Source organism: Rhinolophus sinicus, linkage group LG13 (genome assembly GCF_036562045.2).
Source record: "Rhinolophus sinicus isolate RSC01 linkage group LG13, ASM3656204v1, whole genome shotgun sequence".
NCBI lineage: Eukaryota > Metazoa > Chordata > Mammalia > Chiroptera > Rhinolophidae > Rhinolophus > Rhinolophus sinicus.
Genome location: NC_133762.1, coordinates 50,420,869 through 50,436,015, shown reverse-complemented (window position 1 = coordinate 50,436,015; position 15,147 = coordinate 50,420,869). Strand labels below are relative to the sequence as shown.

Genomic DNA, 15,147 nt, shown 5'->3' with positions numbered 1-15,147 from the left:
CAGAGTGACAACCCCCCTCCCCCCATCCACTACTCCTCTGACATTGCACACAGCCATTACATTTCCACTGTCTCTATTCCTAATGCTGTACTCCACTTCTTGTAACTATATATACATATATATATATATAAACTTGTAGTTGACATTCATTATTGTTCAGCTTCAGCTTCAGGTGTACAGTGCAGTGATCATGTATCCACATCATCCGTGAGGTGGTTTTAAATTTCCTGTCTAATAATTCCTACATCATTGTCATATAATATTCTGATGTTTGCTCTCTCTTCAAATTGTGCTTTTTTGCCTTTTAGTATACCTTGTAATGTTTTTCTTTTCTTTTTTTAAAGATATTTTATTGGGGAAGGGGAACAGGACTTTATTGGGGAAAGTGTGTACTTCCAGGAGTTTTTTCCAAGTCAAGTTGTTGTCCTTTCAGTCTTAGTTGTGGAGGACGCAGCTCAGCTCCAGGTCCAGTTGCCGTTTTCTAGTTGCAGGGGGCACAGCCCACCATCCCTTGTGGGAGTCAAACTGGCAACCTTGTGGTTGAGAGGACACGCTCCAACCAACTGAGCCATCCAGGAGCTCAGCGGCAGCTCAGCTCAAGGTGCCATGTTCAATCTTAGTTGAAGGGGGTGGAGCCCACCATCCCTTGTGGGACTAGAGGAGTTGAACCGGCATCCTTGTGGTTGAGAGCCCACTGACCCATGTGGGAATCGAACCGGCAGCCCTTGGAGTCAGGAGCATGGAGCTCTAACCGCCTGAGCCACCCAGCTAGCTCCTTTAATGTTTTTCTTGGTAGCTGCACATGATGTACTAGGTAAAAGGAACAGAGGTAAGTAGGTCTAGTAATATACTGGTAAGGTATGGGGTGGAGGAAACATTCTATATTCCAGTGATTAGATCTGATTTAGTTTCTGCTCTGATAAGTTGTGACTTTGAGCTGTGAACTTCGCAAGTGCCCCTCCCCATGTGGAAGGTTAGAGCTGGCTGGAGTTGAGTATTTCCTGATGAGGTTAAGTTCTGATAAAACCCCAGCAGGTTAGGCTCTGGTAAAATAGTTCCTCTTGAGGGCAGGCTTTGTTAACAAGAAGGGAATGCTCTGTCATATTTTAAAGTGGTTCTCTGTTCCCCTCCCCTGCTGGAAGCAGGAGGGAGTGTTTCTCCAGTGTTCACTGTTAGATCCTGGTAGATTTTCAGGAGGTAAAGCTCACAAAAGTGTGCCACCCTGTCCTTCCTGCCTGGAGGTTTAAACTCACAGATTTGCCCACATTGAGACTCCAGCAGTTCTTCAGTAACAGTTCTGGTTTTCCCACCCAGCACTGGTTCCTGTGGAGGTTTCTGCTCTGGTAAGTTGTGATTTTCTGTATCTGACTGTCTTTCTCTCCAATTCTGAGGGCAGTTATTTACCTGGTGGCCTCATTTCTCTGACAGATATAAGAAGAGTTTTGATTTTTGAATTTGTTCCCCTTTTTATGTCTTGCAATGGCGACCGCCAAGCTCCTTACATGAACCGGAAATGAGAAGTCCCCTCCACACTCTTTTCCAATGATTATTATCAAATGTTTAAACATATCCGAAATCATGGATTAAAAAAATGGTTTCCAGTTTTATTTCATCTTTTCTTGATGAGTGAGTTTGGCCAAATATAACTTTGCCTTTTGTATTAATTTGGGAATTACCTGCTCATAGCTTTTGACAATTTTTCTGTTATACTTCTTGGGTGATTTTGTTTTAATTGACATTCAGCTTTTATTAATGGTAAAATTACCTTAAATGAGAGATTCTAAAATGGCATAGCAGTAACCATCTGTGCAGAATTTTGAAATAACCCTGTCTCTTCTGGTGGTATGTTTGATATCTATGACCTTCTGCACGAATAAGAGCTTTTTTTAAAGTAATTTTATACTTATGAGAAAATCATTCATTTTTATGTATTTTTTCCTAAAGTCATCAGTGACTTATTAAAATAAAGATTTTCCTTGTTTTGCAATTTGAAACATACTCTGAAATTCTTAAATATAAAGATCTTTAAAAATCTACTTTTGATAAATGAGACTTTAATGTGATAGAATGACTAGAGTAAAATTGAAAGACATTTTGAAGATTGAACTGTTTTTGTTTCCATTTGCATTACCATTATGCCAAGATCCAGAGCTTTGGTTTGACTTAATATAGGAAGCATAAAAGAAAGTAACCAATTCATGCATTTTTTTTTTAAAAACAACAACACTGTTTGTGTAACATAGAAAACCCATAAAAATGGGTACTGTAAAAATAGTGCCTTAATAATACTTCATGCTAACCAGCTGATTATAGACTGAATGCTTAGTTAAGTAGGGAAAAGAAATAGGTTTCCTTTTTAGTTGTACTTTGTGATTACACACACACACACACACACACACACACACACACACAGACCTTACAGTGCTTCAGATGTGACTTCCTATTCTCATGGTTATTTTTGAACAAACTTGGTTTCATGAATTATTCTTTTTTCATGCAAACTGTGGCTGCATGTGTGGTACGTGAACTTCAGGGTGGCATTATAGTGTCCTGCCCAGTTCTCAACAAGTAACGTCACAGAACTTTTTTCAGTTGGTTCTGCTCACTACTAAATACGAGGTGTGATCAAAAAATACACTGAATGTTTAAATTTAAAAAATTATTACAGTAAAATACACGTTAACCTTAATCCCCCACAAAATACTCCCCTTCACTTAGAACACACTTATCCCATCATTCTTGCCACTTTCTGAAGCAGTTCTGGAAGTCCTCTTTTGTGAGTGTCTTTACTTCATCCCCCATCATGACAACACTCTGTGTCACATATCACTTCTGGTACGGCAATTTCTGTCAAATAAAAACATTATGGTGTGTCCTGATCCACCTTATTCACCAGATCTGGCACCGTGTAACTTCTGGCTCTTTCCCAAAGTCAAAATGACCATGAAAGGAAAACATTTTGAATCGAATCTGGACATGGAGGCAGCCATGACAGCACAAAAATACACTCATGAAAAAGGGCTTCAGAACTGCTAACCGCTTTAGAAAGTGGCAAGAATGATGGGATAAGTGTGTTCGAAGCGAGGGGGAGTATTTTGAGGGGGATTAATGGCAATGTGTCTTTTACTGTAATATATTTTTGAATTTTTGAATTTTATTTACCTATAGGTGTTAAATAACTTTTTTTAAAAAAATTTGAACATTCACCGTATTTTTTTTTATCATACTTCGTATAATGGCTGATAAATATGTTATCTATAAAAAACAAATGCCCCTTTTCTAAGCTAAGTTATTAGTATTATCAACCTACAGTCTGTGTGACTATTGTTCAAAAATTTTATGTGGTGTGTAGGATTTAAAAAAGTAGTTTTGCTCGATATCCTTTTATTTTATTCTTTTGGGGAATACTCTTACACTATCATTGACATCATAGGTTTATTGTCAAATACATAATGCCATCAACAACTGAGGTTAAAGGGAGTTCACTCTTGTGATTTTATGCTCAATTGAGAAGTTGTATTCAATAAATATTTTATTTTAATGACCAAATATTTAACTAAAACTCCAATAATTCATGAGTGTTAGACATCATAGGAAGAACAAAAGTACATTGTCATTACCCATTTTAACCTCTTATCTGAAATTATCAATTATGTTTCATGAATTTCTTTATAGTTTAGAAAAATTAAAAAAATATACTGTCCTCTTCTCCAGTGCATTTTTAGATTTTTATAAGACTTTTCTCCATATTCTTTATGAATATTTCTCTTACTCAAATACAAATATTTTTCTTTGTACCTCTCTGGGGCTCGAGGGTCTCTTAAGAGAATTTATTCTTTTTTATCTATTAAAAAGTCAAACATGTTTCTCCTTCATTGTTATAAAAACTGGGATATTCACCCTATTGTACTCACATGTCCAAATTGCAAAAATAAGGAAAACAATAAATTAAACATCTTCTAAAGCATTATTTGTTACTAATTCTTGGGTCCTGGGCTTTTATACTTTCAGAATTTTTTTTACCATCTTTTTGTTTAACAAATATTGAAATTTTACAAATTTCAATAACAAATATTGAAAGCCATGTGTGTACTTTGCTGGCTACTGTGAGAAATTCGCAGATAAATAAAGCAAAACAGCCTTGATATTGAGGAACCTGCATTCTAGGAGAAGAAAAAAGGCAAATGAATAATAAAATGTAAGCTGCAGTAGGTATCATATTAAAGTGCAGGAAATACAAGCACTTTCATTCCTGGCTATTTTGTGAAATGGAGATCCTGGAACCTCCTGATTGCAAATAACCTGATAATGCTGGATAAAATACTAATAAGAAAAATCACACTTTCAAATAAATGGGTTAAGAACTTATTAGGTAGTCCTAGATACTCGTATGTACATGTGTAGCAGATAGCATGCGTAGGAACGTTTATAATATTGTTTTTCTTAACAGCGTGAAATGGACTGAATTCTAATGTCCATCAACAGGAGAAAACCATATGGTAGTGAAAATGAATGCATTACAGTTACGTACATTAGTATGGATGAACCTTAGAAGTCATAATACTAAGAAAAAATACAGTTTGCAATGGACTGTAGTCAGCTACCATTAATATAACTTTGCAAAACCAAACACTATTTAATTATACATGTATGTATGGTAAAACTATAAAGGATAACAAGAAGTATTGAAAAGTAATTCAGGGTAGTGGTTTCTGTCGGGGAAGGAGAACCTGGGTATTCTGAATAGTACTGGTAGTGTTGAACTGCTCTAATTGTTGAGTGGATTAATGGATATTTATTCTACTAATATGATTGATAAATTGTCACATATGTTCTTTTTATGTTTTATGAAAAACTTCATAATTAAACTCTTAATATGATAAAGTAGGAAAGACTGAGTTCAGAAGAAGCAGAGGAAGAGGTGTCATATCTGGTACACCAAAGATAGTGTCATGAATGAGGTGCCTTCAGGAGGGAAATCTTGGAATTGTTTTGTGAACAGCAAATGATCTGATTGTCAAGTGGACAGAATATGTTAAGGAGAGTGGTGTAATTACAAGTGAAAAGACACAAAACAAAAATTGAACTTAATGTAATGAAGAGCCACACTAGGCTTCGGCAATAGAGTGTTGTGCTAGTGGGATAGATTGGATGAGGAAGACCCTGTAGATGAATCTATTATACCTATTTGAAGGTGGTGGCAATTAGAGAAGCAGATTGAGTTTTAATAGGAAGAGTCAGGTACCAGAGACTCTTAAAGACAATCTCTGGGGCTTGATGGTTGATGGAGTGTGACAGATGCAGTGAAAGAGGCATTAAAAAAATGGTTTTTTGATTCTGATGGACTTGAAATTGCATGCCAATAAAGAGATTGTGAGAATGTCATGTGCAGAACATTGGACATGCAGGTAGATTGATTTTGGGATTGATTTTGGCTAGAGGTAAAGAAGACAGTCAGATATATGGGGCTGGAGCTTGAAAGGGAAGTTGGACTTTGGGCTCGTCCTCATCGTTTACGGTGTCTCCTACAGAATGGATGATCCAGCTGAGGAGGCCCGAGCTGCTTGCGTGACGTATCTTCAAAGAGGTCTTTCCTAACCACCCTACCTACAATTGTTACTCCTTTTCCTGCCCTCCTATTCTGGTTTATGTTTCTTGTTACCACTTATTGATTTAATTCTATACATATTTATTATTGTCTACCTCCCTCCAGCAGGGCATAAACTTTGACTGTTATTTCCTGCTCATTGTTACATTCCCAGCAGCTAGAACAGTTTTTAGCAAATAAAATATTTCTAGAATGAATTGAGAGTAGAGCTAAAGGTGGCAACCTTAGAGGATGTCTGCCTTTGGGATGGGTGGAAAGAGCATCCTGTGAAGAAGATAGAAAAGGGAAGGAGAATAGATGCAACCAAGGAGGACGCTGATCTGGAAACCAGTGACAGGAGGAATTGTTTTGACATAACTAAAGAATTTCCATGTGTTTAGAAATGTAGAAGAATATCAAGATAAAGCTTTTGGGTTTAGGCATTAAGAGGGTATATATTCAAGTTTGTGCAGAGGCAGAGTGAAAAAGGAACTCCACTGAGCAGCTGGGAAAGAAAGAGGACCAGAAATGATGAAGAAGGTCTTTGAGCTAAGGTCTTTGGTGAGAAGCTAGATGGTTTAGAGTTTGATAGATGACTGGCAATCACAACTTTGCATTTAAACTGTGTACTCATACACAAACTTATTGAAGAATAATACGGTACTGCTGATATTTTTTCTTCTTTAATTGGAGTACATCTTATAGAGGGTCACAAACTTGCAAAATAAATCGTATTTTTCTTTCCACATGACATAAGATAATTATGTAGAACCCCAGAATATTTTTAAGTGTGTAGAAGTTTTACAAATCAGAATAAATTTGAGTGGGTGGAATGGGGACAAAAGGAAAAAAAAGGAAAGATAGCAAGTGGCTACAAGCATGACAATAATTTTAGAAATGAATGTGGTTTTCTAAGGGCCTTCCAGAATATTTTTTAGGACGCTAATGTCAAAATTGAATACTTTTTGCTTGTCTCTTTCTGGGGAGTTGTTGTGGTGAGCTCTGCAATACCTCATAGAGTGGTGGTTTTTCTGTTTTCTTGTTTGTTTGTTTTGTTGTTTTTTAATAGAAGTTTAAGAAATAATCATATATATTAAAACAAGATGCAGAAAACTTGTGCAAGAAGGCTAGGAGGTTAGATAATAGGAAGAGTGATTAGTTAGGTAATATTCAGTGGAATTGTTGAAAGAAGTAAAAGTTTGAGACATTGTTTTTTTCTTTGGCTAGAATTGATGGTTAAATATGACATTTATTGGCCCAAGCAATCATCATTTGAAAATAAATAGTTCATCTGCTTGTTAAATTGAGTAATACCTAAATTTGATTTTTCAGTCATGTTGAGTGTAAGAAACAGAATCATCACAATTTCCAGGATACTCAGAAGTTGCCGTCTATGACATGGCTGATGCATTGTTCCTAAAGGTGAATCTTGGGATAAAACTGGGTCAGCTTGTTTCCAGCAGCTTCAATCATTTTTCAGTTCTTCCTCTCTTCCTACAAATAAGAAGAAAGAAAAGCTTGTTATTGTATTAAATTACTAACAAAATTGATCAGGAGCAGACTAACAAAATGAGCTTATCAGAATAAATAGAAATGGGTAGCCAGCAACAGAAGTAACTTTCTAGGGCTTTGTGCATTCACAGCTGAAGTTGGTTTTCTTCCTGTGGTCTAGGTTTCCTGTTTACACAAGAGCTCTAGCCTTCTCCTTGAGCCTGGAAATCCTGTATATTTTGGACATTTGGAGCTTTTTAAATAGCTGAAGATGATTGTGTCAACCGCAGATGTGGTACTTTTGGGAACAAAGAAAAGACCATTTAAATTACCTATCAGATTTTGATAACTGGAAATAATTTGGTAATATTATTTGGTTGGAAAGCAAATAATAAGCACAGTTCTAAAAAAGGGAAAAAACAAAAACAACTCTGTAAACAGTGTCATGTTACTTTAAAAAGAACCATAGTTTACTTGCTGGTCTATTTGATTTTTAGGGACCATGGACTTGATTATAAAGGTTGGTGCCATCACAGAATTGGGAGCTGCTGAGCTATTCACAATAGGTACTTTATTTTGAATTTTATGTTAAAAGATGTTTATGAAGTATTAGGATGTAATTAAAACCACACAAGGAATTTGTTTTGTCCCATGTAGAAAAAAAAAAGAAAAAGAAAGATCTTTGTTTCCATATTAGCAATTTTTTTTTTCTCCTAAGGGTACTGATTAGGTGATCAAAAAGCCTTTTTGTCTGTTCCTTTAGTTTGTGAGCATGTGGAGAAAACCACTAATATTAGTTACAGTAAACTCAGAGCACATAATTATAATGTTGCAAGAAGGAAAGGAAAATTAAATCATATGAAGCTGAAGGCTGAGTTGTACAGTATATTGAGTGATTAGTTTGAATAGGGCTTAAGTTACACTTGGTGGATGTGGGTAAATAAATAAATCCATAATTATTATAATGCTCATAATAGATTTTAGAGTTGTTTTTATGGTTGTAAAGTTGCTTCCCATCATTGTAACCTCAGTTTTTTTTCGGCCATCAGACATTTGATAGTAACTGATTTTTGCATCTGTGAAGACCATATATTCATGAGGGAAAAATAGAGTGTATATAAACAACATAATTCTTAACCTTTTATGAGTGTGGTAAAACCCAGTCCATTCATTAGCATTAATCGTGGGCAACTTATGCTGAGCGCTCTCACATACTCATCTGAGGCTCAGGGACATTGATGATTTTCTGCTATTTTACCTCGCTTCTGGGTTGATTTTCAGTTTCAAATTGGGTAAGCTCAGAGTATCTTCTTTGTTTGTTTGTTTTAAGTAACAGATTTTATTCATTTAAAAGAGTTAAATAAGTAGCAGTCTTCACTTACTTGAATTTGTGATAAGAAATTCTGTAATTATTTGGGGGGTCTAAATTTTGAATGTATTTGCTATACATCTATGTGTGTGTCGCATGCGTGCATTTTAGAAGTTTTTTTAAAGCTAAAAATAATCCTGCCTGTCTTTCTTCCCTTCTTTCCTTTTCTTTCTGTAAAATATAATGTTCAGAAGAGCTTCTTGTTATATTCTGTATAACAATTTAGATACAAAGATGCAAAACAAGTGGCTATTTTATACATATAGAAACCTGTATTTAAAGAATCCAGCCCAAATACCAGTTGACTGACAATCAATAAAAATGATATAGGTGAAAATTAACTCCCTTTGGTTGAATGATTTTGAAGCAACAGCACTTTAAACACAAGCATTTGGGAGTGATTAGCCTTTGATTAAAAAAAAACAAACAAGTTTTAAGACAATTGGAGAAATTTTACTAGGTTAAATGATAATTAATGCTTGTTTACAAATATTACTAATTAATAGTCTTATTGATTAGAATTGTTATTAATAGTCTTTAGAGATGATAATATTATTGTGGTTAGGTAAGAGAGTGACCTTATTCTTAGGAAATGTCTTCTGCGTTATTTAGGATGAAGGATTATGATATTTTAAACTGACATTCAAATGGCTCAGAAAAAAGTACGTGTGTAATGCTTTTGTAATGTAAGCAGATGATGACTCTACAGGTAATTGACTTTCCGTAGGAAAGTTTATGATAAAGTAGCAAATCTTTGGGATTTTACTCAAGTTATAACAAAACTGTTTACCATTTAACAAAGCTGAGGCAAAAGAACTGGTTCGTAGATCCTGAGAAATTAATTAAAATTATAAAATAGTTCATTAAACACATAAAAACATATTTAAGGAGAAATGTACAGAAAGTAAATGTTTGTAGTTTTTGGATGTGCATTTATTTGGCAGGAGAGTTACATTTTAATAGGGAGGTACATAAATATGTGACTTACAGGTTAATTTTTTTATTTTTGGATTTATGAAAAGCCCTCAATATTTTTTTTCACTTCTCACCTCATGCAGTTAATCCATAATATTGTCACATTTGAAAATATTCTTAATATTAAATCAGACAATAATGAATATAAACTGTCAGAGGTCGTACTTCATTACCTGTACATGCTGACTTTTGCACCCTATCAGAGTACTTGTGTCACATACTGTGGGCTGGCTTGTCCAGTAGTCATTCTCAATCTGCTGTGCCCTTACAAGCCTCTATTACATGGACTGTAAAAACTGATATTCACATTTTAAGACTTCCTTCCAGCTAGGAATAGCCATACAATATGGGACAATGAGACATAAGCAAGAATCTGTTTGAAGATTTCTGCGAGAGCCTTTGTTTTCTTGATAAAAAGAGCTGGCATACCCTTCTCCCCTTCTTCCTATCTTGAATATGAATGTGATTCCTGGGGTGAGAGCAGTCATGTTGTCGCCATGAGGGAATGGACAGCAGACTACAGAAATCGTAGCCTTGACACTATAGACCTGCTGCCACAAATGGAAAAGCCCCTTTCTTCCAGACTACATACTTGTTAGGTGGGGACAGTAAACTCCAATTCATTTGAGTCATAGTAGGTCTGGGTTTCTGTTAGTTGTTGCTGACCACACTCTTAAATTGTTCCTTGTATATTCTCAGTGAGTATTTGCGAAATGGTAAATGTGTTAAAGATCTGGCCACTCATTTATTTTCAAACCGTGTGTGTGTGTGTGTGTGTGTGTGTGTGTGTGTGTGTGTGTATTTGTCTTTGTGTGGGTTGTGTGTGTGTACACCTGCATACATATGTGTATGTATATGTACATACATTAATGGAGGGGATGCTCTTGTTTGAATACTTAATTATTCACCTCAGCCCCTGTAGGTTTCTGCTAATATTATAGAACCGTGGTTTGCTCAAATATAGAATGGCCATGTGCTTCATGGTCCCCACCATGAAGTTGCTAGGGAAGGGCAGGGTGACTGTTGTATTCCATCTACTATCCTCTGTTAACACAGCTATTGTGTTAGACTGTTAACTTGCAGTTGATTATTCTGGCACCCAAGTGCATCAACCTCTGTGCTTGATTATTAGAGCTCTGTATCACTTGGTGGTATGTTTGTCCTTCCGTAAGGTTTGTGCTATATTATACTATTAGTTTATTAATTATTTGGTACGAAGGTAATATATTCACATGGTACAAGATTCAAAAGATACTGAAGGATAAACAGGGAGAAGTCTCTCTCACACTCTGTCCTTCAGCCAGCCCAGCTCCTCTTTTTAGAGACAGCCAAGGTAATGAGTTTCTTTGTATTCATCAAGAGCTAGTCCATGAATTTATGGGTGGTGTGGGACGTGTGGTCCTTTCTTGCCTTTTTTTTTTTTTTTTAAGTGTGTTTTCCCAGGACCCATCAGCTCCAAGTCAAATAGTTCTTTCAATCTAGTTGTGGAGGGCGCACCTCACAGTGGCCCATGTGGGGATTGAACCAGAAACCTTGTTGTTAAGAGCACCGCGCTCTAACCAACTGAGCCATCTGGCCGCCCCCTTTCTTGCTTTTTGCATTAGTGGTAGCGATCTATCTACCAATCCTTCACTTTGCTTTTTTCACTGATATGTTTAAGAAATCCTATCTGAATTAATCAATAAAGAGTTTCTTTATTCTTCTTAACAACTACATAGTATTCCTTTGTATGAATGTATTATAATTTTATTATCCATTCTCCTTTTAGTACACAGACATTTAGGTTGTTTCTATTGCATACAGATGCCACAGAAAATGACCACGTATATGTCAATTCATACAAGTCATTTAAAGTGGAAAACAATATGTATATGGTTACTTTAAAATGTTTTTGTTTTGCTTCTTGAAGATCAGCAGAATGAGGAGGTAAGACTAGAACAGGGATGGGTTAGAATGAGGCAAGTCATTTTTGAGGAGAACGTTATGGACCTATTAGTAGTCCCAGGAAGGTGGTGTACTTCCTTTGTTGTCTAGGAAGATTTTGATTGGAGGCCTCTTACGGAGTTTATCATAGTAACAGATGTTTTAAAGATTTTATAGGTTTAGATGAGGTAGGAAAGAATCTCTTTCCTATTTCCTTTTATATCAGTTGTATTTATTCACTTACTATTATAATAGCTCTACCTAATTATACTTTATACTTTTATACTTTTTGTACTTTATGCTTTTCAAAGATTTTTCAAATATCCTTCTTAAGTCGATCTTTTAATACTTAAAGCTAATGTTGGATGAGTCATCTTTTGGTAAATGATTGGAAAACTCAGAACCAAAGGTCATGTATCACCCTAGAGACCTGCATCTAATTAGTCAGAGAGCTAAGCCTACAACTCACATATCTTAATTTCCTTAGGTAGGTATAAAAATATGTTGTGTGTGTATGTGTGTGCACACACTTCAACACTCTTCTCCCCATGTCTTCTGGTATCAGAGCCCTTTTTTACTGGGAGGAATCATTCAGACCCCATCTGGGTAGAACTAACCTATTTCCAAACCACAGGGGTGAGCATGTGACCTAGTCTAAACCAATCGGAATCATTCTGGCTATAGTGGTTGGTTCAGGTGTGAGCAGGAAACCCAAGTGAGGCTCCTCAGAATCCTCCCTTTGGGCCTTTCTGCCAAAGCTGTGTGGAGGAACCATCTCTTCCTGCTTGGGTTGTGAATGGTAGGATGACTTAGGGATATCAGCAGTGTGGGTCCTACCGTGTCTGAAACTAGGTAAAATACCCAGAATTCCCAGTTATTTCAGCGTGGCAAATTATCTTCTTTGGATAAAAACAGGGCTTGTCTAATTGACATACTGTCTTCTTTGCATGGAATAAGCATATCGTGTCTTACTCTGTCATTGAGAGGGGAGTGACATTTGAGAAAGTGCTGAAATGGAAATCGCAGATCAGTTGAAGTTTCTATTCTGCAATTGCTGGCTTTTAGGATCTGGGATGATTTCTCTCTTTAAAAGCTATTTATAGTGGCTTAACCAAAGATCTACTTTCTCTCTCTAAGAGTCACTTCTCACGACTTAACCGGAGATTAATTTTGACTTTCGTATTAAAACATCCAGAGGACCTGTGCACCAGCTGGGCAGTGTCTTTAACCTTCCTGCCTTCTCCTTTCCTCCTACTCTGCTCCCTGTAGGGTGTGGCTCTCACCCTAAACTCTCATCCTGGGCTTCACATTTGCATTTCAAACAGGAAGAGAAGAATGAATGAGTAAAGAGCAAAAGGAATGTGTGTGTCACCTGTCAATCTTCTTTAAAGGACTTTTTAAAAAGCCCCTCCAAGTAACTTCTCTTTGTGTCTTATTGGCCAGAACTGTGTCCCATGGTCACCTCTAGCCATAGAGAAGCTGAGTAATGTAGTTTCTTAGTTGAACACATTGCTGTCCCCTCAACAAAATTGGGCTTCTTTTAGTTAGAAAGAAAAAGAATGGATACAAGGTAAGCATTTTCTGTCTGCCACAGGGATTGGATTAGATGATCCTTGGTATAGATAGCACTTTCCAGTTCTAAAAGTTATGTACTCTGTTTAATAAATTCTGGGAGAATTGATGATTAAGGCTTTAATGCTCAGTGCAGCAGAATAACCTAGATCAAGCTTTGTCAAACTATGGTCCAAAGGTCAAATCCTGCTACCCACCTGATTTTTGTAAATAAAATCTTATTAAAACGCAGTCACACTCATTTGTTTCCGTACGGTCTAGCACTGCTTTTGTGTTACAGTGGCAGAGTTGACTAGTTGTGACATCGACTGGATGGCCTGAAAAGATAAAAATATTTACTGTATGGTCTTTTACAAAAGAAACCCTAGATGATCAAGAAGAGCCCTTCCATTTTGGTGGTTCCAAAAACATGCATTGATTCATTCATTCAATAAGTATTTTACCATATACCACATTTCTGGCTTTAGATCAGCACTGGGGGTATAGCAATGAATAAAACAAAGTCATGTCCTCATGGAACTTATATTTTATCAAGTCAGGCAGACAATAAATAAATAAGTAAAACTTACAGTCTATCATATTATAATAAGAGCTACAGAGAGAAATGAAGTAGGAAAGAGGGATAGTAAGTGCAGGAGAGGAGCTTGCAGTGTTTGAGCATGGTCAAGGAAGGCCTCCCTTAGAAAGTGACATTTGAACAAAAATCCAAAGGTGAGGGGCAGAAGCATGTGGCCAGTGGAGGGAAGAACATTCCAGAAAAGCATGTGCAAAGGAGGTAGCAGTGTGTCTGGAGAGGTTGAGGGATAGCAGGGAGACCAATGTAGATGGAGCAGAGTGAGCAAGGAGGAGAGGATGGTTAGGGATGAGCTCAAATTGGTGATAAGGGCCATCATGTAGGGATAAGGACTTACAAGCCATTGTAAGATGGGAGCCATGAAGAATCTTGAGAAGAATAACGTGATCTGACTTACTTGGTCATTCTGGCTATAGTGCTGACAATAGACTATGGGTGGGGGTAGGGGTGGGGGCAAGAGTGGACACTGGGAGACCAGTCTGGATGCTATTAGACTTTATTAGTGGCTTGGACTTGGGTGATGGTGGTCCAAGAAGGGAAAGAATTGGATTCTGGGTAGTTTCTGAAAGTAGAGCTGACATGATTTGCTAATCAATTGATATAGAGTGAGAGAGTCAAAGATGACTTGGTGTTTGGCCTGGGCAACTGAAAGAATGATGGATCATGGACTTCAGCCCACTTAAGGACTAAAGTGAGGACTTGAGTGGAGTGAGGGAAACGTTGACAAATTGTGAGACTGGGTACGAGAGGGTGTGCACTGGAAGGATAGGGGTAGTAGTCAGGGAGATGCTTGTAAGCGAGATCTGTGGAGGAGACAGTAGTGGGTAATCACAAGGACTAGGGTATGATAAAGGGAGTGAATGAATGGCTGACATAGAGGAGAGGACAAGCTTCTTGGGAGAGAAGAGGTCAAGGAATTGAGAGGTCAGAGAGCTGGAAGTATAATCTCCATATCATGACATCACTAGGAATTATGGCAGCGCAGATGTCAGAGAAGCAATGATCCAGGAGCATAAATCTTTGAGGAATGATAGGGAGTGATCTCTGGGGGTCAGTAGATGAACTGCCACACGGACAAGTCTGATGATAGGAAACTCAAATCTGATTAAGGGCGTGTGGGAGATACTGCCCCACTTCCAGGCATGACATGAATATTTTATTGTTTCCACAGAGTTCATTTACATTAGCATACATTTTAAACCTCATGTACCCCTAATAAGTGTAGAAATGCACAATTAAAATAGAGAAAAATGCACAATTCTCAGAACCCACAAGCACTAACATTGTATGTTGGCAAGTCGACCTGTGCATCCCCAAATCTGCTGTTTTTTTGCTGAGCTGTGGCATTAACTGACACGAGCATGAAGCAGCCACAAGGCTCAGGAGTTCTGGAATGGAGCCCAGCCGAATGGGTACAGAATGTGAATGATTCTTCTTTTCTTTAGCCCAGAAATTAAGCATAAGCTTAATATGAAATGAAATATTTCAATTACTAGCACCACCCCGCTTTCCTTTTATGTTGTTGTTCACCATCAAAATAACATTTTTCACTCAACTGCATAGATCTTGCTTTCATTGAAAATGGCTCTAAAATATGTGCTCTTGTTTCAGATGTTTTGGATTGACTGGTATTTCTAACGTTAACCTTTTTGATTG

At 37.0% G+C, this 15,147-nt stretch overlaps 1 protein-coding gene across 9 annotated transcripts in view; it reads left to right on the top strand.

Annotated features, from left to right (window-relative positions):
- The window catches only part of TASP1 (taspase 1), a 251,926-nt gene that overhangs the window by 162,203 nt on the left and 74,576 nt on the right, over positions 1 to 15,147 (top strand). For 6 of the 9 annotated variants that reach the window (XM_019752062.2, XM_019752055.2, XM_074318352.1 and 3 more), the window contains one exon: positions 7,576 to 7,644. The exons of the other annotated variants lie outside the window; for them this stretch is intronic. In XM_019752062.2, coding sequence (XP_019607621.1) covers positions 7,576 to 7,644 — 69 coding nt within the window. The remainder of the gene's footprint in view (positions 1 to 7,575; positions 7,645 to 15,147) is intronic. 9 annotated transcript variants of the gene reach the window in all.